We start from the raw sequence: 25,548 nt of genomic DNA on the forward strand, positions 1-25,548 counted from the left end.
TGTATGTTTTCTGTATGTTTTTCTGTATGTTGTTTTCTGTATGTTTTCTAAGTGTTTTATGTATGTTTTCTGCATGTTTTTCTGTGTGTTTTCTGTGTGTTTTCTAAGTGTTTTTCTGCGTGTTTTTCTGTGTGTTTTCTGTGTGTTTTCTAAGTGTTTTTCTGTGTGTTTTCTGTGTGTTTTCTAAGTGTTTTTCTGCGTGTTTTTCTGTGTGTTTTCTGTGTGTTTTCTGTAAGTTTTCTGTATGTTTTAAGTAAGTTTTCTGTATGTTTTATGTGTGTTTTCTGTATGTTTTCTGTATTTATAATGTATGTTTTCTGTAAGTTTTCTGTGTGTTTTCTGTAAGTTTTATGTGTGTTTTCTGTATGTATTTCACTTTCTAGTTTAAGTCAACCTCTGTCTAAGTCAAACTCTGTCAGGCTCTGAGTGAGTGACATATGATTGTGAAGTAAATATCTTTTTCATAACAAATACATTCTGAAATATTCTAGAAAACATTGGTTACAATATTTCACCCTTTATTTGGTCGATAGTGTATTTAAAAACTCTCAACATACATTGTGCATAACCGTTTGACTAGTCGACTAATCCGACAAATAATCACTGACTTGTCGACTGTTAAAATAATTTGTGGCTCTAATATTTAAAAATACAAATTCTTGTTTTAGGTGCACCAATGTCCCACCTTTTTATAAAGTTAATATTTGTTTGAATAATTTAGATGTTTTTTTTTTTTTAATGAATTATTGTTTGTATTATTATTTCCCTCCATAATACACTGTATTTATTGCAGTTTCCGATTTGCAATTATTTTGTCAACATGTAAAACTATAGTAACTATATGAACAAAGGCATATTGTAGCATTAAAAATTACATGCTGGACTTTTGACAATGACTGTTGTAAAAGACAGATCTCCAGCGCTCTCTGGTGGTTATATTTACGCACTACACCACACTATGTTTTCTGCGCGCGATGGTATCAAAATATAGACTTTAACCTGCAATGTACCACCACACCCTGATTCACTGCTCAGATGAGAAGACACCCATGAAACAGAATAACAAACCAACACACAGTTTAGCTTCTATTGCTCAATTATTTCTGGTTGAATAAAAGATTAGCCTCTCTAAAAGATCAGAAAAAACAATATTGGATCAATGTGATTTATTACAGCCTACTTTTTACACACACAAAATTGAAGTAAAATCTATCAAACTGCGTATTGCAAATTACCCCATTGTTAATACTTTGTTACAGTTAATATAGTAAAAAATGTGGGCCTAAGTGTATTGCTTAACATTTGGAATATAAGGTTAAATGCTGTTTCCTCTTTGTGCCTTTCACTTTGTACCACCACCATTCAAGCAAATATTGACACACATTCTTTAGCTGGTACAAATAAGTTATGAGAAGTTCTTAAACTAAACAGGATCAAATAAAACAAGATTAAAAGGAGGTTGGGTGTATACATACCAGACGACAAGGAAAGGGTTCCCAGCTGAACTATCTGTCTCTCTCCTTCAGTCTGTTTCTCTTTATTTATCTTCTCCTCCCTCTGCGCCTCTCAGCCCATCGTGATTCAGTGGCCATAAACATAATGGTTTCCTGGGTGAGCACAAAAGGCAGAGGGCAGAAAGATAATATTTTCCACACAGAAATGGAGAGATCGAAAGAGAATGCTTTGTGTCATTTTTCAGTTGTCTTTTGGTCAATTAAAGGAGCACTTGCTTTTCTTTTCTGGAAAACATAATCAGTGGAATTCCTCAGTCGTTCAGGAGCTGTAAAAAAGGTTTCAAAGGTCTGCACAATCTTTTTGAAAATAGATTAGCAGTGGAAAAACATGCACTTGAGCTTGCCTGTGGACAGATCTGACCTGTAACACGATCTGACCCGCCACTTGCTTGTTGTGGCGTACCATCCATCATTAAAAAAAAATACATATTGCACATTTAATAAGCAGTAGTAGTATAAACGAGAGCATAAAGCAGCTCAAACTATTTCTATCAGATTAAAAATGACTTTCGGTTGGAAGTTGAAACGTCTCTTTCTAAAACATGTGTCCAGATGTGTCCAGATGACTACATTTAAAACCTTTTTTACCATTAGCACCTTTAATGTATAGACTATAGACTTTGTATAGACTATAGACTTTGTATAGACGATCTTCCGCTCTCCCTACGGTCCCTGGACTCAGTTGTTGCTTTTAAGGGTCATCTTAAAACCTTTTATTTAGTCAAGCCTTTTAATTGCATTCGTTTTAGGGACTGATTTGACTGTGTATTGTTGTATATGTATTGCTCACTGTAAGTTTTTTTTGTGTGTTTTTCTTATTTTATTCTGTGTTTTGTGAAGCATTTTGTGACTTCTCTCTGTGAAAGGTGCAATACAAATACAATGTACTTACTTACTTACTATATGTTAACATGCTTTAATACATGTTTAGTGATAGTGAGCAGTGGACATTTCCATTCAAGCTTGAAGCCAGTTGTATTGTCTCCAGCTCACTTTTTATGAATGAAAATGTTGACGGAAAAAAACAAAAAAACATTACACATGACAATACCGAGCTCTACCTTTAGAGGGCGCTGTCACATCAGCCTCCTCTGAGCTCAGGCCAGTGTCGCGTCACCTGTACCACATCTCCACTCCACGCAGTGCGCACTGAGACTCATTAACCAGACTCAACCTCCAGAAAAACAACCCGCGCTCAGAGTTTCACCTCCATCTCCATCTGGGACGCTCTTTCTTTCTTCTTCTCTCGTGACTTTGGTCCAATTGTCCCGCTCCAGGCACGTCACGTTTGTCCTCGCGCGCGTGCTTGTTTACCCCGTCCGCGCTTGGCTGAGCGTGGACAGATGTTTACAGATGTCCACTGCAGCAGCAGCACGGCTCTGACTCACACCGGACTGTCACGGTCTGAGGCGCAGGACGCACCGAGGGACGTGGATCTAACGCGCTTGAAAGATTTGAACATTTTTTCCAGTCTAATTTCTCTCTAATCATATGTTTTCATCTTATCAATAGTTTAAATATGTTTTGCTGCATTTGCCACTGACACATTTGACAGGCGCGCTCCGGGATAACGGAGTCGGGTGTTGCGCGTCTGGGTGTTTCACGCGCGCGCCTTGTTGATGCGCACCTCGTAGAGCGCGCGCGGGGGGTGGAGGAGCCCCGTTATGGCTGGGCGGTGTTTTGCCGAGCCAGGGCCAGGCACGGCCATGTGAAGAAGCAGCAGCAGCATGCCCTCTTGGCCCAACCACACTCAGTGCCTCTCCCTGAGCAACTGCAGCTGGGACAACTACTACAACAACAACAGCAGCAGCACTTGGGACGACTTTCCTCCCCTGAACTTCTACTCCATCCCGCTGCTCACGGCCACCACGGTCGCGTGCTCGCTGCTGTTTCTCGTGGGGGTCGCGGGCAACGTCATGACCATCCTGGTGGTGGGCAAGTACCGGGACATGCGGACCACCACCAACCTGTACCTGTGCAGCATGGCCGTGTCGGACCTGGTCATCCTGCTGTGCATGCCCCTGGACCTGTACCGCATGTGGAGGTACCGGCCGTGGCGCTTCGGGGACGCGCTCTGCAAACTCTTCCACTTCGTGTCGGAGCTGTGCACCTACTCCACCATCCTCAGCATCACCGCGCTCTCCGTGGAGCGGTACCTGGCCATCTGTTTCCCGCTGCGGGCCAAGGCGCTGGTCACCAAGAGACGCGTGCGCGCGCTCCTCTTCGCGCTGTGGACCGTGGCCATGATGAGCGCGGGGCCCGTGTTCGTCGTGGTGGGGGTGGAGCGGGACAACCGGAGCGTCCTGGAGCTGGAGGACACGCGCGAGTGCAAGATGACGCAGTACGCCATGGAGTCCGGGCTGATGGGCGCGATGATGTGGCTCAGCTCCGCGTTCTTCGTCATGCCCGTGTTCTGCCTCACGGTGCTCTACAGCCTCATCGGCCGCAAGCTGTGGCAGAGGCACCGGGAGACGTGCATGAGCTCGCGGGTGTCGCACCGGGAGCGGAGCAACCGGCAGACCGTTAAGATGCTGGGTAAGGAACCGTTCCGCGCGCTTTACGCACGGCGCGTGAAGCGGCCCGTGTGTTCCACAAGTGTTTATTCTTATCCAGAATGTACTTATTACAACAAAACTTTACACTGTGACACCAAAATAAGATAAGCCTTTATTTGTCCACACAATAACAATGACACAAGAATGTGTGAAGTTTATGTAGAGATGTATTCATCACAATAGTGTTGCACGTAATAATCAATATTGCAACAAACTTATATAACAATAACACTAAGGTTGTTGTTGTTGTTGTTGTTGTTGTTGTTTAATTTTTTGTCAATTTTTCTTTATTAAAACCTTTAAAAAGAACGATTTTAGTTAATTGTTTTGCTTATTCCCTTTTAATTAACTTGCTTGAGTTTGACAAATTAAGGCATGAACATATTTGTCTTGGCAGAATTGAACTGTTTATTCTATCAAAAAGAAAATGTAATTATTACTTAACAGCCACACCACAGTCATTTCCAATCTGGTGCAGTCCTTGTAAAAACCCCTGCAGTGCTTTTATTCATTCATATATATTTGATTGGGACAGGGCATATTAATGAACAGTTACAGTGTCATTTCCATCTATTGTTCCTCACATTCTTCAACATTACAACAAGATCAAATGTCAGATACAGTAAATTAACAGTTTTATGCTTTATAGAGGATTTTTGGGCCTGCAGGCTTTACTAGGACAGATGAGTGTGAAATTGGGATGAGAGAGAAGGAAGAACACACACACAACAATGCTTGTTTCCCCCCCCCCATCAACACTTCTTCTCCATTAAACGCCACGCCCCTCCTCTCTTGCTCTTCACAGTGGTGGTGGTCTTCGCCTTCGTCCTCTGCTGGCTCCCGTTCCACGTGGGCCGGTACCTGCAGTTCCGCTCCCAGTACGCCCAGTCCCAGCTCCTCCTCATCCTGTCCAGCTACTGCAACCTGGTCTCGGTGGTGCTGTTCTACCTGAGCGCCGCCATCAACCCCATCCTCTACAACACCATGTCCTGGAAGTACCGGAGGGCCGCCGCTCGGCTGTTCGGCGTGGCGGACAGCAACAACCAGCCCCACCGGTGTCGCACGGCCAGCAATTTGAAAGGCGTGTGCTCGAACGTGTGGAACGAGTCCACCGCCAGCTTCTGATCGCCGTCCGAACTCCCGCCAGGGCTAGAACCGACCGGACTGTGACCCGTGACGCAACATCATCGACTACGCCAAGCAAGAACTATAGCCTCAAGTGCTTCATCGATCAAAAATGTGTACGGTATACGGACAAACACACACATCAAATATGGCCTTATGTTGTTTCTGCAGATTCTGGATGACAAAGTAAGCACTGTAGATGACAAATGCACCCGTCTGGCTTCCTTCAGAGAGGAGCAGCAGCGGTGCGGCGTGAATGGATGCGACCGTGTGTGAACGAATGCGGTGTTTTTTCGTCATTTCGTTGACAACGTGCGACTCAAAAATGCCCTGTAACTTGGAAATTCAAGTCCATGCTGTGTTTATGCTGCTCAGAGGGAATGTAAAAAAATTAATCTTTGTCAAATCTGAAATGTTGAATTCAACGTGTGAACAAAAACAAGTTTGTATTTCCATGTTGATTTTCACTATCTGTTTGTGTTTTGATGAATTTAAGTCTCGTCTTTAATGCCGTCTTGTAATTTTTGGCCTTCTCAGGTGTGTTGATCTGCTTGTAAATGGATCAGATTTGTATTAGATGTCGAAAATCTGTCGTTTGTGGTCAAAACCAAAGACGCTACTGTCTAATGTATAGATGTAACCCCTTTATAAGAGCGAAGAGTCAAGGGAAAACGGGCAACTTATCACGTTTCAACGCTGAACAACGCACAGACATATCTCAAGTGGCAAAAACTATGATGCACAATGTTCCCAGGCTGTGCATTTATTTTCCAAGGCCATGTTTTATACCATTATTGTAAAATATAATAGATAATAATAGTGAGTTATGTTAAGAGTTTGTACATAATTGAAGCTCGGAGAAGTAGATTTCTTACCACGGATTAGAAAGATTGTTTTACAGTTGTATGTAAACTTTGTATACTGTGACCGGGATGAATGAAACACAAATGTCTGGCTTTAAAATAACATGTTTGCAATAACGCACACACCGTTTATGCTTACGCAGCCCGGCATCTTCAACCATGGCCTTGGATTCAGATGAATGTATTAACTTAAAGTGGCTCTGTATAATACTGTTTTTGTCCATTCATTGTAGAGTTACTGTGTGAATATGTTCTAGAATGTGACGATGTCTATGTTAACTGTCATTAAAAAGTATATATGTAAACTTGCTGTTGTAATTTAAAGTCTTTATTCATTTATTTATTCATTAATCTGGCTGTTTAGGTTTATATCGGTCAGAAAGTTTGATTTTCATATTAGATTTCGCTGCTCTTTGATCATGGTTCCAATAAGTAATCCTAAAATTGGAATGTTTCTTCACAAATTTTGATATTATCCTTAAATGCAAAGTAGGGCAGCGAGATTCAGTAATTTCTAACAATATTTTTAATTAAAGGTACAAAGCCAATCTTATGTTAAGTTTGTAGCTATGATTAAAAGTCTGATTTGCTTATGTTCAGTAAAATAACCGTTGAAGCTAAGTCAATTTATCAAAACAAGACAAAGCAAAATTGAATTGAAAGTTGAAATAAAAAAAATTGTGATTTATTTTTCTGCATATCGCCCACTCTTAAAAGTCAATACTACAAGTGTCCGACAAACATGTCCCAGTCATTATAAAACACTTTATGGTGAATCCCTTCTTACGCAACACCGTTTCCGTGTTATTTTTAAAGCCATGACTTACAATGGCCTTCATCTCGGCACAGTTTGAATAAATAACAGAATATATATCTTTTCATTCAGGTTCGACCGGCTCGATTAAACGCACACATAAGTTCAAATGAGCGATGGTGTTTCTGAGGGTGGGACACGTTGTAGAGAGGAAATGAAAAGTCTAGTCTGTGGCAGCCAATCTCCAGCGACACAGAAAGCTTCATATCTGTGATTCTGTTGTTCTGTTTCTTATCGGCAAAAGCAGCAACAAAGGAAATCCAAAGAGTTCATTGCACTCAACAAATGAAGCTAAAATGTCACTAGAAGCTGACCACATTGATCACTACATGCAGATGCATTCATTCATCACTGTGTAACTTTCCTGGTGGAGTTAGACCTGCTCGTCTCCATGGAGATTGGCCTCATTAAACTCATCAGTCTCCTTAAAGACAAGCAAGTGGTGCAAGAAGTTAAGATTCATAGGGTATTCATTTAAGGCAGTGGTTCTTAACCTTTTTGGAGGTACTAAACCCCTCCAGTTTCATATGCACATTCACCGAACCCTTCTTAATTGGAAAAATAAAATATTATATTTTTTCAAATTCTGTGGCCCCATGCATGAACCTGACAATCCATAAAATAATGAATCCAAGAAAAAAAAAATGTAAAGAAAGATAATATGATAAGGTATGTTAGTTATCTTAGTAATCTTGTTTTTTTTCAAAAATGTGGGTTGTCAGGTTCATGCATGGGGCCACAGAATTCAAAACATATATTCTACTGGTGCACAAAATGAACCGTGCATCAACATCACTGTATTCAAAGAACAAAATCACAATAATAAGATTTTCACACAAAAACAAAAACATTATGAATATTTACTGCAAATCAGTGACTTCTGCAGTTGCCTTTCACAGACCAGTTCAGAAACGCTTCAACTTGGCAAGTGCCACTCTCATGTCATGTTCACAACAAACAAAGATGTTATATTAAGTAGTTATAGAATAGGACAAGGGAAATGGCCCCAGAGGCTGACCTTTTGGCCCTTTTGGGGCCGGGCTGGCGCCAAGACTTGACCCTAAAAGGAGGGCTGAGATTCAGGGTGAACTCTGGGGCCTGTTCACTATTCCTTTTGGCCCTTTTGGGGCCAGACTGGTGCCCAGTCTTAGCCCAGATATAAGGGGATTGATTCGCGGCTAGTCTCTGGGGGCTCTAGCCTTGTCCTTTTGGCCATCTTGGGGCCATGCTATTGCCCAGTCTTAGCCCAGAAAGGAGGGCTTTGATACAGGCTAGTCTGTTGGGACTCTGGCCTGGTCCTTTTGGGGCCAGTCTTATCCCAAAAGGAGTTTTGATACAGGTTAGACTCTGGGCGATTTCCCTGGCCCTTTTGGCCCTTAGTGCAAGCTGGTACCAAGACGTTGCCCAGAAAGGTGGGCTTTGATTCAGTCTAAAATATTAAGACAGAAATCACAAGACGTACAATCATGACAGTCACAAGTCGACAACTGAGCGCACCAAATTCCCTGCAGCACGAATCATATGAGTCTGATGTGTGTTTTGACCTCCACCGAACCCCTGAGAATGACTCACCGAACCCCTGGGGTTCAATCGAACCCAGGTTAAGAACCACTGATTTAAGGTATTTTTTGAGCAATAAACAATAAAAACAGCTTTAATTAAAATAACGCTAGATGTTTAAAGTGTATAATATTTACTTTATTTGGTGGGATAAAACCTGTTGTAAATATAAATGGCTGTTTCTAAATCCGGTCGTATCCTGTATCCAAATACCTGGCCTTATTTAATGTAAGAAACATCTGGCCATTTAAACTTTGATTAAACAAAATTAAAATGTTTTGATGTATCATTTAACTGTCACCGAGTTTTGGCCCAGTGTACAACATGGTTGCTAAGTAACAGATGGAAATGTGCACCTTTAATAAATTGAATAAATGAATGCAATGACAATTTGGCAACCATTGGCAGTTTATTTATACCCTAGTTTCACATACATTAGCAGTGAATTGTGGATTGATGATGCATAACAAAATAACTGTCAAACTCTGGCATTTCTTATGAAAAAAGTAGGCCATCACGTTTGAATACAATATCAGGACCGGTATTTCAAAGTCTAAAAATGTGGAAACTTTTTAAGGAACACAAACCCTCACAAATGTAAAAGGATTGAACTGCACAGACAAGCTTTAGAAACGAGTGCACTGATTCTCCCTGTGTGAATAAGTAAGGATTTCTGCTGCGATGTGACTCAAGGGCAACATTAACTTTAATAGTCGGGTTTAGCAGCCACTGACTATTTAGTCCTGTTCATTTTATGACATTTATAAAGAAATACCTGCAATACCATTCATCACATTGAAAAAACCTTCATCCTGCATCAAAGCATTTGAAAGAGTTTATATAGAGATATGATGGATAAAAGTGTCGCTGCCTTGTTGTGGGGACTAAATAAAACATGTATTTGACCAGAAATATATGTTCACAGTATATTAGACATTTTTAATATCATAAACAAATGCATGACTTGATTTAGAGACACAATGAAGACAAAGCCAAAAGTCAGAAAAAATTAAAACATTTATTGGGCATAAATATATTATATATACGCTACCGATACAGTTATGTTTTACATACATAGGGTAGTATTTGCAAAAATCTATACATTAAAATTGATATGGCAGTTTCTTTTATATAATGTATAATGTATATGAAACATTTACAATACAAGAAATGCATGACTTTCTTTTTTTCAATTCGTAGACCATGACAACATTGGAATGTTTGTTTGTTTTTTACGTGTGAGGTAAAAATATATTTTTGTCTTGCTTAAAAAATAGTTAAATACCTGTGAGTTCTCTGCACGTTTGTCAAATTGCTATTCTCTCTGTCAAGATCTCGACTTACTGCGAAACGTACAAAACTAACAAAAAAGAAAAAGTATCAGAAGGCACCGATGTGGGGTTGCTGGGCAAAAAAAAGAAACTAAACAAAATCATTCTTGACCCACCGAATGTGCAGGACCTGTGGGTGGGACTTCGAAACAAAAAAAAACCAAAAAAAAGGGGCAAAGGGGCTGGAGTTATAAAAAATCAACAGCATTTAAAAAAATAAAAGAACATAAGAGTACCCTGCCCACAACCTCCAGCCTTGGACTTGTCGACATTACTACTGTATAAGGCTTATTAACGTTTGATCAGGAGCAAAATAACAAAACAAAAAAAACGGGGGGCGAAAAGGCTGCTAGTGTTGACCTATAGGAGGCGCTGTTTGTAGAAGCACAGGCCCAAAACTCTAGTAATGCCAATGTCACAGTGATGCCAACCACACCATATAATGCCAATGAGAGTAACAAGAGGGGCTGGCAGTAGTGTTCGGGAAAGGACTCTCGTGTCAGACTCATCAGATCCAAAAAAAAAAGTGCTTCATCTCTTGTTAGTCATTACTACAGCTCTATAGGTACATCTGCATATCAAAATACTGGATAGAAAATACTCACTACTGCTATACCAGCGAAGGCCTGAAGGAGGAGTCGTCAGTTTTGTACTACTTTCTGTCATATTGTCATCCACTGATTGCCTTTGTCACCATTGCGCTTTCCTACAAAAAAGGGGCTACACAATTGTTTATAAAAAAAATAAAGAAAAAAAATGGCACATTTTTTGCTTTACAAATGATAAAAGATAATATAAAGAAGCGTAATCACAGATCGAGTTAATGTTTTTTTGTGTGTTTTTTTTTTTTTTTTTCCTTTTGAAAGAATATAATAAATCATATATGCGTGTCGTTACAGAAAACATCACACAATAACCCTTTAGTGGACATAGAAGCCTGCATTTTGGCAATAAAACAGTTAAAAAAGATATCTGAAGCTTCATGAAAATACTAATTTAAAAAGCCAAAGGCAGCAGCGTCATCCCAAGACAGTTGACTACAGTTGCTACATGTATTATCTCTCTATGCGATAAAGGCGGAGTCGGCTGTGCGTGGGCCGAAACCGCGGTAACACAAAAATACATATGCGTTTGGTTACATGGAAGAAAAAAACCCGGAAAAAAAAACGAAAAACATTTTTTGATGGTAACTGCAATGCATGGACTGATGAGCTACAGAAATACTTAAAGGGTTACTGAGATCAGGAATGCTGGCCTTAATCATAATCTAACATACATCCATAAAAAAATTAAGAAAAAACATGCTACAAGAAAAAAAAAAAAATAATAAAAATTAGTACATAACTACACTTGTCTCTTAATTTTTTTTTAACAATAAATAAATGAAGATTGCACTGTTATTGGCATGTAAAGTACGGTATGCAAATATATAGTATAAATAAGAAAACAAACTCTACCTTGACTTTCCCATTGACTTTGGCAAAGGTATTTTTTTTATATATATATATGAGCAAGTAAACCATTTTGCGGACTGGAGCAAGGCACGGCGAAGATATAGCGAATGAGAGAGAGCGGAAAGGGGAATGAAAAAATTAAAAAAAAAAACGTGTAGAAAATCATGTTTAGGGTACGAGTCGTCCCCTATTAAAGGTCTATTCCCTGAGGTACAAGACAGGCTGCCAATCAGAACAAAGGGGGCGGGTCTTGGCGCAATTCCCCGTGTTTTCCTTCCACCTGATTCACGTTTATAGGGATCTTTGGATTAGGAGTTTTTGTGTCGGGGCTGTACCTTGACTGCGATGTGTAGTGAAAGTAAGAGCGGGGTTGAAGGTTGAATGCCCTGTTCTTTACGTTTGGTTAGCTCAAAAAACGGGAGAAAGAAGCGACTATTCCGACGTCGATAAAGCACCTTTGAAAAGACACAAGAGTAAAAAAAAATGAAAATAAAGGTGTAGAAAATCACGAGAGGAAAGCAGCGAGTTAGCGGCGTGGCTAAGCAATGGGAAGAGTCCTCGGATGTATATTGACGAAGCTGGGCGGGCGGGCGGGCGGGCGCTCACTATAGGCAAAGTGGCTGGTAACAGTACGAGCGTCGGTGAAGACGAAGGCGACTGGAGGCAAAAGCGAAGGACCGTAACACTCTTTCCGACGACGAACTGACGCCTGATCGAAATGCTAGGCGTTATGGGTCAGATTTGTGGAGCGGCGAGCCGACTCACGGTAAGAATATAGGTATTTATCAGCAATAAAAACACCCTATAGTGAAAAAAGTACGATTTGCGCGGAAGGATGTTACAAAACGTTGTGAAAAACTACTGCGGGGTCAATAAATGGACAATGTTTCTAAAACGGTGGTACGCGAACCACTGCTGAAAGCAATTGTCAGGTTAAAAACGTAGAATACTCGCAGAAAATACAGTACATTTATCACTTTTTCAGACCGAGCGAAGTAGTTTTCATTTGCTCAAACCATCTTGACGTTTTTTTTTTACATTTTATAAAATTCCGTGGAAAATTTCTGCACATTACGTTCCGCTTAACCTTTGTCCCCAGTTGCCTCCGTTTGTTTATAGACTTTTAAAGGGTCTACTTAAACTCCCAACAGGTCCATCGATGAGACCCTTGACCAGTTTTGCGCGCGTCTTCCGACCCCATAAGCACTTTAGACCTTACATTGCCATCTCTTTATATATACATCACTTCTATAGCTCATAGATATTTGCTATATTAATATATCGTGTATATATATCTATATATTAGATTACTGGTTTTCCATTTTATAGATATAATAAAAATCACAGGATAGCAGCATCTTACACCACACATGAATTTGCATCACTTTGGTAGCTGAACATTTGTGTTACATAGAGATTTTTTGTGATTGACTTCAAGAGTATGCGTTCCATCATTGTCGTTGCATGAAATGTAAAGTGTCCGCCATCAGTCGCTGGTTGTAGTTTGTGTGTGAGAGCAGATCGCGTGGACCGACTGACCAAAAATGAACGATATCGAACGGCTAAAGCTTTCTGGAAAAGAAAAAAAAAAGAAGAAAAAAAGGCCTACAATGGAATATGGCTGACTGGATAAAGACTGCAGCAAATTAAACATTGAAAAAAAGAAGACTGTCAAAAAATATACGTGTCTCTTAATAGAATATGTCGTAAAAAGATACAAAATAAAAAACATGCAAGTCAGTCTGAGGAACATCTGCGTCGCTCACAGCTATTTTTAAGGCTTGATTATCAGTTTCCCGACCGAGGCACGGCTAAGAAAATGGCTTCCCTCGACAGAAATCATTAACACGTGGCACAAAAGACGGGAGAATTACGACCGAGTGGAAGCAGATGGTAACAAGGCGAAGGAAAAGCCCGAATCGTTACGTCGACTACAAAACATACATAGCCTTAGAAGTACATCAAGTGTTTCGATTTCATTCGGTTCGTTCATAAAAAAAAAAGTTTCTCTGTGATTTTGCGTTCTCTTTCTATCCTATTAGTTTAAGAAACGTTTTCCCTCACTTCATGAAGAAGTATTGTAGCAGGCAGGCGATGAGGATGGAGAAGCCGGCGAACACGCACACGATGAGCGCCGCGAACCGCTCGTCGCTGGAGATGAGCCCCGCCCCTTTCCCCGTCTCGGCAGGACAGAGCTCGCCCGCCGCCGGCGCGTCCTGGCGCCGCAGGGTGAACAGGGAGGAGGGGCTGAGGGGGCCGCACAGCTCCTGGGACGTGTCCTGGCAGCGGCGGCACGCGCCCACCCGGAAGCGGTAGTCCGTGTTGCCCTGGAGACCGGAGATCTGGAACGAGCCTTCTTCTCCCTTAAACACCTGCACGGGACAGAGAGGTATTAAACCACGTATACGAAAGATGTGTTAATCATGTAAAAGTTGTGTTTGTTTCGCTCATCTGCGTTTGATGGACCTGTGTAATGCAACATTTCAACCGTGTTCTAATATTTTCAATCAAAAACATTGTATTTAGGCTGCCCCAAATAAATTGTATGTTTGCTGTAACCCGACCCAACATTTTTCAAGTGGGTCGGTCGGTAGGTAAATTCTTATTTTTTTTCAACTTTGAAGGCAAAAAAAAAAAAAAAGGATTCAAATTTTGCAATTTTTTGACTCTGAGTGACCGCCAGGGGTCAGGCTTCAACAGTCCAGGGGTCAGGCTTCAACAGTCCAGGGGTCAGGCTTCAACAGTCCAGGGGTCAGGCTTCCACAGTCCAGGGGTCAGGCTTCAACAGTCCAGGGGTCAGGCTTCCACAGTCCAGGGGTCAGGCTTCAAGTGATGAAAGTTAAGTTAACTAGCACTTTAAAATGAATCAACATTGCACTTAAGGAAATACCGGGTCGGTGAGTCAGCGAAATGTTTGAAAAATAAAAGAATTTTACGTTTTTCTTTTAAGGAAATGCTGATATTCGTGTTTGAGTCGGTTGGTTTTATACCGGGTCGGTCGGGTTACAGCAAACAGACATATTAATTAGCTCAGCCTTAGCGTCACACAGAGAAAACCAAAGTGCTTCACAGGACGAAGGAAAATCTAAGAACAAGACAGCACCAAACAAACCGCGACGACGATGAAATAACACTGAAAATCATCTCCAGCGTGTGTGTTAAAAGAGTCTGAACAAGTGAGTCTTTAACCTTTAGCCACACGCCGGTCGCCTTGGAGATGTGGTTGCTATGCATGTAATGCCTGTAACACTGCAGGCAAAGCAATAACACCTTTAAGTTTCAATTTCAACATTTTTCTTTCTCTCTTTTTTTTTTTTTTTTATACAAAGGGTTTACTGCATGGGAATGATGAAAAATTACCATGGCAATTCACAACTTTTGAAAGGAAAATTGGGGATTATGAATTACTATTATGAAATATGATATGCAGCTCAGTTGCAAAGTATTTTCAAACTTTGTTCAGCAGGGTCAAAGAGGGATTTTTGTCATTTGTCAAATCTCTTAAATCTTTATTAGTGTGTGGCTGATGTTGTAGTTGATTATTTGTTATTATTGTTATTTAAATAGCTTTTATGAAACTACAACTTAGAACAAAGTGTTTTTTCATGTTTACTCCAGTGAATCACAGACATTTGGACCGTGATAAAACAGGTCGCGTGCTGAAGGTGCAACAGTGTTTTCATTTTGTTTGGCTGCAAATGCACAAATGTGTTTTTAAGTAAATTGCACCTCATTATCTACTACAACAGTTCTGGTTTGCAAATGGAAAAACAAAATATGGGGATTTTTGTGGCATATTGAAGGATGCTGAACGTGTACGCGTCAAAGCAGGTTGTTATTCTGAAGACTAAATACCACAGAGCTCTGACATCTACTCTTTTTTATATGCAACAAACACAGATGCATTTGAGCCAACAGAAAATCAATTTAGTTGGCAGCTTTTTTTTCACAGAAAGTCTCACAAATTCAGCTTTCTAATCATTTTCCGTTTAGCTTACGGAGGAAGCTGGTCCGTTTTATGCATTTAAGTGTTTTTAAGGCACTGACTTCTGCATCTTTTCCATCAAAGTGAACTGAACTCATGTGCACTTTTAAAGAAATAACATATTTCCTCCCAGAAGCTAAAATGTGCTTTGCAACAACAAGAGCACTCACTAGTCTTCAAAAGATCAAAATGGCAGATGAAGGATTATATAGAAATGCTAGCAATTGTTTAGATCATATTAATATGTATCTTCATAAATGTGACATCAATTATTACATTAATGGCAATTTTTAAGCTATTTAGTCGCCTTAATGTATTAAATTGTATTAAAATGCAGAACCAGAAACAAATCCCACCAATTGTCCAGTCACTAAAACAGATTTGGTCGCTTGATATGCCCCCGCACATTATTCTAATAACTTAAAAAAATAAAAATAAAAATAAAAAAAAATATATATATATATATATATATATATATATATATATATATATATATATAATATTTATTTATAAGAGATCTTCTACTGAAAGTGTTTTTCAGACATCCTATAAGTGATCTGTTCTTCTGTATCTACCTCTGTATCTACCTGCGTTGCACCAATGAAATTTCCCCATGTGGGACAATAAAGGAATATCTTATCTTATCTTATATCAGTATTTTGTTGCATTTATGACATTTTAAAATTTGATGTCATAAATTCACTGCAAAAACAACAAAATAGAAAAAACAGAAATGTTATCATATTTGTAAAGAATTGCATCCACACTTTTACTATATTAATCTTGTGGTTTAATGTCCTTGAAACTGAAAACAATGACATCTTTGCGATTGAATAATGCCACTACTTTTTGGCTAAATGGGAAAAATCCACTTAGATCATTGTTAGAGTTGGAAAACCTTGATATTTCTGCCAGTTTCACATAGAAAGCCCAGTGATCACAGAGCTATGAACCATAAACCAGGACAAAACACCTGCCCTCTGATCAGTTTGAACGTTGACAACACACACCTGTTTGTATTCGGACTCGCGGCCCACCAGCACCTGCAGCACATAGCTCACGGGGTCTCCTCTCATTGGTGGAACGGTCTCCCATGTGACCTCGCACGTGTTGCCCTCCAGCTGGTGCACTTTGGGCACTGTTGGAAATGAAAGGTAATCAAAATAAATCTAAGCAAGGTTATTACAAAGTGGATGGAGTTAAAAGAAGATGAGTAAGAGCGAAACACATACAATTTAGAGTTAACTGCAGTATAAATGACTGCTGAACTAAGTGCTGTTCTATGTATATTAATTATCCTTTAAATGCCAGAAACTCCGTGGTAGCAGACGGCTTTAGTTTTCTCTTTATGGATAAATACAGTTATTAAGTGGGACGAGCACGATTTCCACAAGACGAGGTCGACGAGAACGAGATTTTAACATAATGTACAATAAATAAATGGTGCAGTATTTGGCCTCACACTGTTGGATTTTAGTTTATACTTTTGCATTTTACTAAAGAGATTTAAGTGTCGTAAACAGATAATTTTACTCTTGTGACACGATCTTGTCTCATAACAATTAAATGACCACTAATGAAATCAAAACTGTAATCTAGGGTCTATGAAATGGTGATGTGATGTTTTTTGGGCATATTGTCCACCCTTACTCTGAAACTGCCAGTACACACAGTCCCCATTTTGGGGGGTCAATGTGCTGAGTCTCCACAGCCTCTGCTGCGAATACTGTGTTCCCCACAGAAAGAAAATCTCATATTTTCTTTATATTTCATCTTATTTGATGTACTATTACAGAGCTTCTCAAACTTTTTCTGGCGAGCCCCCCCTTGGGAGATATAAAATGTATCCACGCCCCCACAGAAGAGAAAGTATGATAAAATAAAACAATACAGATTGCATTTATATAATCGCATATTAGCCAGAAATAATAGTGATAATTAGAGTTCAAATAGGTTAAATTACATGCAGACTGTGACTATCTTTCTTTGGTTTCTGCATGAAGCTATGAAGACATGGCACAATAGGGACAGAGAAGGGACAGAGGAGGGACAGAGGAGGAGGGACAGAGGAGGGGGGACAGAAGAGGTGGGACAGAGGAGGGACAGAGGAGGAGGGACAGAGGAGGGACAGAGGAGGGGGGACAGAGGAGGTGGGACAGAGAAGGAGGGTCAGAGGAGGGACAGAGGAGGAGGGACAGAGGAGGAGGGACAGAGGAGGGAAAGAGGAGGGACTGAGCGCATATAGAAGCCAAGGGTGTGACTGGTTCTAAACCCGGGGCAGACGTGTGTGAGGGCCACAGAGGCAGTTTCTCTGTCACACGTTATGTGTGCACAGTTCCCCAAACATCTCGCGCCCCACACTTTGAGAAGCTCTTTACTATTGAAAATATATTGCTAAACTATATGAAAATAAATGGCAGTTGATCATATTATTCCAAGCATAAATATAGTGTATTGTATTTTTCTTCTTCTTCTTTACTTCTTCTACTACATATTGTAATGTCAATAACTACAGTATGTTCTGACCATATCCTCTATTCCTATATCCTATCCTACCATACAAATGAAACAGTAATAATTGATTACTAAATTCTATACTATATATTTTTTATTGTAATTAAACATAAACAGTCTACGGTACTTTAAACAGCATTCAACATAATTCTAATACAGCACATGCTTACAGTTCTATCTTTGTAAACCTGCATACATTTACCTAACACTGTTATTTCACCCCATTATTTACAATTATATTCAATAGTCATCACTTTTACGGCGGCTGTCAGAACGCATTAAGTGATGATGTTTGGTGATTCCAAAACAAAAGCAGAGGCTGAATCACAATCTGTAATTTTGTTTTGCCATTTACATAATTGTTTGCCGGAGCACTTCTCCTCTGGGACCCGTGTCACCCTGCACTTGAAAAAAAAACACCACCGATCATCGCCGGGGAAAAAACGTTTGGCTAAAAAGCAGAAAGCGAAATGAATGCTGATTGGATGAGAGTGCTTCTGTACGGCAAAGTCAGGAAGACCCTTGACAATGTCATTTAGATTGTTTTATAATACTTCAATAACATTGCTCGCGTCCATTTACCGCCGCCAAACCAATATTGTTGTCAGCTTGTATTGCCAATCTCTTTTATTACCGGGGAGAGTGCGTAAACTGTAAGCGGCTTACGGGGCAATGACAACAAGAACAATAACCCACGACACGCTGGCAGTGGGGACGATCAACTGGAAGTCACAGTGAAAGAGAGTTGAAGCCTGCGTGAATTCAGCCAGGAAGACCTAACTCCGTCAAGGCCACCTGCTCGCCAGCTCAACCAACGCACCCAGTCCGGCCTGTCCGTCTGTGAGAGTTCAGATCCCTTCTTCACCACGGAACTCCTTCAGGTTTCTACTTTTTCCCATGGAGGCTTTTGTAGTTTTTCCTGGCCGAAAAGGAGGGTCTAAGGACAGGACATCGCCCCTCGGACCTGCTCCCCATCTTCAATCAACGTACCCAAGTCACTCCTCCCCGCGGCACGTCGCACCTCTGCTCCCAAACGGCGCACAGCCGGTCCCATATTAACCCTCACTCAGTTGGCTCGGCCGCTTCAGACCGTACTGCGACCCACCACCTCCCCTCCTCCTCCTCTGCATCCCTCTCATCCTAATCATCTACCCTCTCACCATAACTACCACCACCAGTCTCCAGGCCCTGGGGGGAGACATCTAATAGAAACGGACCCCGGTGGAAGACATTGCGATCATGGGCACTCCATAATCGCAATGTCTTCCGCCGGGGTCCGAGCGCCAAATATCCCACGTAATAAAGCGTGCTAAACAGCCCTTTCTGTGTCGTCTGAGTCTCTCCAGGGTGAATTACCTTTGAGGGCGGAGGGCACAGACTTGGTGGTGCAGAAGGTGTGCGTCTCGGAGAAGGGTCCCTCTCCGGCGTCGCTCACGGCTTGTATTCTGAAGCTGTAGGAGCTGGACTCGGTCAGCCGCTGGACCTTGTACGTGTGGCTGGGGCCGCGGTAGATCGTCACGAACCTGGGGACCAGAGGATTGAGTCACATCGGATCACGTTTATATGATTAGATTGTTATTATTATATCCAAACTCAAACGCAGAAGGCACGATTTCCCTACACGGACGATCAAGGTGAATCTGGAGGAATGTGTGAAATATGAACGTGATCTGTGCGTTTGAATTGTGCCATTTACCACACGAAAAAGTCACATTTCTTTCTGCCCCAAAGCTAAAATTTGCTCCCAGACTAGATTCTTTCACTAACCCATAAAAAAGAACTAAAGCTGATCAATGACGCATGGAAATGACTGTATCTTGATCTCGTTTTCGATTACCGTATTTTCCGGAGTATAAGTCGCACCAGCCCAAAAATGCATAATAGAGAAGAAAAAAAACATATATAAGTTGCACTGGAGTGTGAAATGCGGTTGCAAATGTGAAAATAACAAATAATATCACATATAAGTCGCTTCGGAGTATAAGTATATAAGTATAAATGTAAGTGTAAGTTGCACCCGGGCCAAAACTATGAAAAAAGGTGCAAGTAGCGCAGACAAACTCCAGATATTCACGTCTCTTCCTTAAACCTTTAGGCTAATTCAAGCCTAAACGAGTATTTAGTATTTTTGCCAAATAAATTGTGCAATAAAGAGCTGCATTTTGATGGATGATGGGGCGAATGGAGTGACTGTACTGTGGATTGATTGGGGCACAGAATGAATAGTGAAAGGCGACGGCTGTAAATCTGACAAACGCTACAGTAAAAAAGTAATGCATTCGGAGCTGAGGACAGATTGATGGAGAGGAGACACAATAAGTCAGTGAATAAGGATCTCCAAGCTACAAGGACCATTTATATAACTGTTTGGCACCAGGAGAGCAACAAAAGTGAAGTGGAGAAAAGACTAAAAAGTGAAGAGGAGAAAAGAGCAAAATGTGAAAAGTGACTGGTAATTACACAGGAGGAGACAAAGATAAGATGAAGGATGTAATGGAGAGAGAAGGGAGTGACGGGCTATAACTCCACAGAGCTTCTCCATGCAGTGCCACTATAGGAAACAAATTAGTTTTTTTCTTTTTGGTTGATAAATGGTTTGGTGGTTAATTCACTTTAGCACGTGCAGAAAATGCAAATGTCAAGACTCAATATACAGAAAGCTCAAAACTGTTAAATACATTCTCCAAAGTGCCTGTGAACTGTGTAACTGGGGTACAAAACCTTGGTTTATTCAGTTATTTACAGGGGCGTGATGGGGACAAGGCCTTGTTTTGGTTTTCCAAGGCTATTTTAAAAGTCATGGTCAGTCAAAGGCTTTAAAGTTTGAGGCTTGCACAGGACTTGGTGGATGTATAGTTCCAAGCTGTGGTGGGAAAAGTATTACATTTTGTTGCTTAAGAAAAAGGTACAGATACAGTACATACAAAAATACTTAAGTAAAAGAACCGTAACACATAAAAAAATCTGCGTAAGTAAAGGTTTTGAGGTACATGTTTAAAAATGTACAGAAGAGTAAAAACAATTATTAATAAATAGTTTTTAACTACCATAATCAAATTATTTAATGCAGATTTCAAGGACTATTAAAGCGCCAAATGATCTTGATGAAAAATTGTTCTGAATTTCTGTCAAAGGAAGCAACTGAATCAATAATTCAATGCATCTAGTGTTTTTTATCTATACAATAAACCACAGGTGGCACTCTCGCTTCAAAGGAAGACTGGAAGTATCCAGTGTAAAATTTGCTTTAGTGGAGATATCTAAAATGCTAATTAAGTTTCGTGACTTTCCACCACTGGTTAGGAGAATATCATACTTGGAAATACTAGGAGAAAGTTTTTGTTTACGTGGAATGTTTGATGTAATAAAGGGAAAGGCTGAGGATCAATCAATCAAGAGTTATGTGCAGCGTTCATACCAAACATCATTCAGAGTGCTTTACAACTATAAAAACAAATAAGAAAATCAAAGTACAAAATACTTCACAATATAAAGAATTGATGAACATAAAGTCACATTAAAATAGTATGTTAAAATAAAATGTTAAAAATAGTAAAATATGGACACAATTCCCACAGTCATATGCAGAGCTAAGAGATATTTTTAACCTAGGCCGGTCCATGTTTAGTCCTGACTCTGGCACCAACAGGAGGCCGGTCCATGTTTAGTCCTGACTCTGGCACCAGCAGGAGGCCGGCCCATGTTTAGTCCTGACTCTGGCACCAGCAGGAGGCCGGTCCATGTTTAGTCCTGACTCTGGCACCAGCAGGAGGCCGGTCCATGTTAAGTCCTGACTCTGGCACCCACAGGAGGCCGGTCCATGTTTAGTCCTGACTCTGGCACCAGCAGGAGGCCGGTCCATGTTTAGTCCTGACTCTGGCACCAACAGGAGGCCGGTCCATGTTTAGTCCTGACTCTGGCACCAGCAGGAGGCCGGTCCATGTTTAGTCCTGACTCTGGCACCAGCAGGAGGCCGGTCCATGTTTAGTCTTGACTCGGGGCACCAGCAGGAGGCCGGTTCATGTTTAGTCTTGACTCGGGGCACCAGCAGGAGGCCGGTCCATGTTTAGTCCTGACTCTGGCACCAGCAGGAGGCCGGTCCATGTTTAGTCCTGACTCTGGCACCAACAGGAGGCCAGTTCCTGGCACCAATGTGTCCGTGATGTACTTGAGACCATGAGACTTGTACACAAGCACAATAAGTAATGTTGTTGTGGTGGTATTGATTTAAACACCAGTTGTATCATTACTGGTTAAATAACAAATAAATACAATTAGGAAGTAAATGAAGACATTAAGTATGAATTGTACCCTTTTAATACGGGACTAAGCTAATTAACAGGAACATCCACATTACCTAATAAATTAAAACAAAATGTGTAGGCAATTAGGTCCAATGCTTCAGTACTGTTGTCATGGCACTGGCCTTTCCATTCCTTATTTCTTGGAGGCAGGGGATTATAAGCAGTACAAGGACGGCGACTTTAAACTAAAACACCTTCAAATGAGCAGCTTGTAAAGGGTGAAAAGGAACAGAGAATACAATGTAAAACTGTGAGCATGAACGGGTCTGTATTTGGTGATAAGAAAAAGGACATTGGAGTGGGTTTAAAAAAGGGACATTGGCTTGAGATGATTAATAATATGCATATCTTTAATTTAAATGGTATTGAAGAGGAAAATATCCAAAAGGAATTTGTTTTTCAGAAGGTCATCTGCGGTCGACTTTGAAAACCTGAAATGTATAAATTGGATTGTAAAAGACCACATGGGACAGCAGAAATTACATGGGGTCTTTCTGATTTACGGTAAAACGATAAAGTGGGCCCTCACGGACTTTGCATAAGCGGTGAGCTCCGTTTCCATGGTAAAGTAATGCAGTCAGTCCATAGCATAACTCAGATCCCATTAACAAGCCGCTGCGTGACTGCTATTGCATCAAAAAGAACAAACAGTATATGCCGTCCGGACGTAAAAGGATTTCACATGATCTAGTATCAAAGCTGCGCGACACAGAGGCGCGGCGGTGAGTTTGCACGCTCTCCCCGTGTCCGCATTGTCCATCTCCAACGCCAACATAAGATAAGATAAGATAATCCTTTATTGTCCCACATGGGGAAATTTCATTGGTGCAACGCAGGTAGATACAGAACCAGATACAGAAGAAAAGAACAGATCACTTATAGGAAGTCTGAAAAACACTTTCAGTAGAAGATCTCCTATAAACAAAAACTCCCATAGACAAATAAATAAATACATAAATCTGATCTATTCATACTTTTGTTCTGTGGGTTTTATTTTTGCTTTACAGCCAAGCATCAAACTTATTTTCTTTCACAACAATGACTAATAAAAGATGGAAAAAATATGTATAGGGCTCAATATTTACTGCATGTACCTTTTCTATGCATCAATAAGGACTATTTACATTTTTTCTTCAGTTTAGGGTCCAAAAACTACTTATTTTACTTTGCAGCTCATGTTTGTGATGTGGTTATTTAGAAAAGGGTAAATTTGGATTCTTCTGCTGTGGTGTTTTTGTGTTAGTAGCATAAAGTAGTTTCAATATAGTCGTTTATCGCAATATATATTATTCGCAGTATATTTAGCCGTAGAAAAAAGATTCAAGCGTACATCATCGACACACTGTTTTGAAAATGAATCGCCCTTCAAAAAAGTAATGGTCCCATCCTCAAACAGTAAAGGCTCAAACCTGGTCCTGATCCTGATTGTACTGTTTGTGTAATTTTGTCTGATATACCGTATTTTCCGGACTATAAGTGGCACCTTTTTTCATAGTTTTGGCCGGGGTGTACTTCAGAGCGACTTATATGTGATTGTGAATGTTATTTTCATACTGGCAACCAATGTTCCCTCTAATTTTTCTCATGTCTGGGCAAACACACAAGCTCCCTGGGCACACTGAGGACCACTGTGAGCAACATCAGATGTGCCCCCTGTGGCCACACACAAGTATCACGCCTGTTCAAAACTTTGCATCATAGCAAATTACATCAAAAGACTCAAATTACAGCAGCAATTTTCATTAGTTTTCTTTTATTACAAGCAATTTGGCCCACTTAAAATACAAAACTCATGTTGTTCATGAGCTGTATAGTAAATGATATACAGAGTCCTGCTTTGGTCTGGCTGTGGTCAAGTTGTGGAACAAATGAGACGTATACACCTTTCAGACATAACATTTTGTTCACATTAAAACATTCATGTGCTGTAGCTTGTGATACAGTGTCAATTCCTGTAACTCTTTGTCTGTCAAATATCTAATTACACAGTTTTTTTATTCGCATTTCTTCTACCCATAAATTATCTAGTAGTAACAGCATGTAATTATTAATATCCATAAATAAAAAATCTTAATAAATGTCACTAGAATATGCACAAATTTTGACTTTAATGTTACATTTTTGCACGCCTGTCCTTCTCACTTCTCCAATGGTTGGACACTTTGTCCAGGTTGATGGCTTCGTTTGCTTCTTGCTTTGACTTTATGCTCATCAGCTGCTCCAAAATGTGCCACTTCAAGACCATTTCTGCATGATATGATTGATTAAACTAACAGGGCCGCACCTGTCATAAACCACAGGTGCCCACGTTGTAACATGACATATTTACACAGAAATAAACGCAGTAGTGATGCGTCTTTTGAACCGGGGGTCTCGTGGGACATGTGGCGCACCCCGCGGCCCGTGCGCTTTAGAAAAAATCGACTAATACATTTGATAATAAGACTAAATTCTCAGTGAATATGAGTCTGATTGTAACAAAAAATATAGAGAACATTATTTCAAATTGCATTTCAAGATTAAATGTCTGTTCTTGGTCTTGGATTTTATCAAATAACTTCCCCCAAAATACTCCACTCCAGTGCGACTTATATATGTTTTTACTTCTCTAATTTGCATTTTTTGGCTGGTGCGGCTCATACTCCGGTGCGACTTATAGTCCGGAAAGAAAATACGGTACACATCACTGCCTTCTCCATGCAAACATAGCCCTTCTTGGCATCACATTCTCAAATCAAACTAGGACACGTTCAAATTAACTGGACATTAACTGGAACTTTTATCATCAATTCGTTTTTTTCACTCTGCAAAAAGAAGCGAGCTCATCCAAGCGTGTGTCAACTGCACGCACCCAACCCAAGGTCATTTAGAAAAATAACACGGTGCCACATGACATCGCCAATTAAAAACACTGAAGTCTAAAAGCACGTTTGTTCATCTGGCAGGTTACAGCGAGCCTGTGATGGCGAGACTAGCTCAGATCCCAGCTGGCCACAGATAATAGCCATCTGCTGCTTGTTGCACTGCAGTTCAAGCATCATTCAGGCCGAGTCAGTATCCACCAGCCAGCCATTCTCACGTCCACAAAAGCTACAATGCTCAATGGTCCAAAAGAGCACTCACACGTTCACAATAAGTGGATAATACGTACAATTGAACAGAAATTAACTTCTTTGTAATTAGCTTGAAGGCAGTTTAGAGGCACGTTACTTGAATTGTCGATAGTTGTTGTTGTTTCTCACAAGCAGTACATTTCTAAAGTCTATGCACCCTTTTCAAACCTTATTTTGGTGCTGTAAGCTGAAAAATCATATACTTGTTTTGCCCAAGAACAAACAAGTGTTTTGCCCGATTTCTTATTTTCAGTCTTTTTTCGTAAAGGTTCTCTCTTTGAGTCACCCTATTTCAACCTTTATTTGGTTAAAAAATGCATTTAAAAAAACTACAACATACAGTGAATAAATGTATGACTAGTCGATAAAATAAGTATTAGTTGCAGCCTTAGTAAAAATACCACTGTTACATATTT

The 25,548-nt window shown here is 40.4% G+C and overlaps 2 protein-coding genes across 3 annotated transcripts in view; one reads left to right on the forward strand and one right to left on the reverse strand.

Annotated features, from left to right (window-relative positions):
* Positions 1-3,191: 3,191 nt before the first annotated feature.
* ghsra (growth hormone secretagogue receptor a) lies at positions 3,192-5,194 on the forward strand. Its single transcript, XM_072459771.1, has 2 exons — positions 3,192-4,049; positions 4,875-5,194. The coding sequence occupies exons 1-2, from the start codon at positions 3,242-3,244 to the stop codon at positions 5,192-5,194; spliced, it is 1,128 nt and encodes a 375-aa protein (XP_072315872.1). The 5' UTR covers positions 3,192-3,241.
* Positions 5,195-9,430: 4,236 nt separating this feature from the next.
* Positions 9,431-25,548, reverse strand: part of fndc3ba (fibronectin type III domain containing 3Ba) — a 74,062-nt gene continuing 57,944 nt past the window's right edge. For both annotated transcript variants that reach the window (XM_072459769.1, XM_072459770.1), the window contains exons 23-25: positions 19,072-19,238; positions 16,212-16,339; positions 9,431-13,588 (exon numbers count right to left, since the gene is read on the reverse strand). In XM_072459769.1, coding sequence (XP_072315870.1) covers positions 13,277-13,588; positions 16,212-16,339; positions 19,072-19,238 — 607 coding nt within the window. In that variant the 3' untranslated portion in view covers positions 9,431-13,276. The remainder of the gene's footprint in view (positions 13,589-16,211; positions 16,340-19,071; positions 19,239-25,548) is intronic.

The sequence above is a fragment of the Eucyclogobius newberryi genome, unplaced genomic scaffold, assembly GCF_026437365.1.
Source record: "Eucyclogobius newberryi isolate DKJ021-1_F unplaced genomic scaffold, fEucNew1.0.hap1 SCAF_274, whole genome shotgun sequence".
In the NCBI taxonomy this organism is placed as follows: Eukaryota; Metazoa; Chordata; class Actinopteri; order Gobiiformes; family Gobiidae; genus Eucyclogobius; species Eucyclogobius newberryi.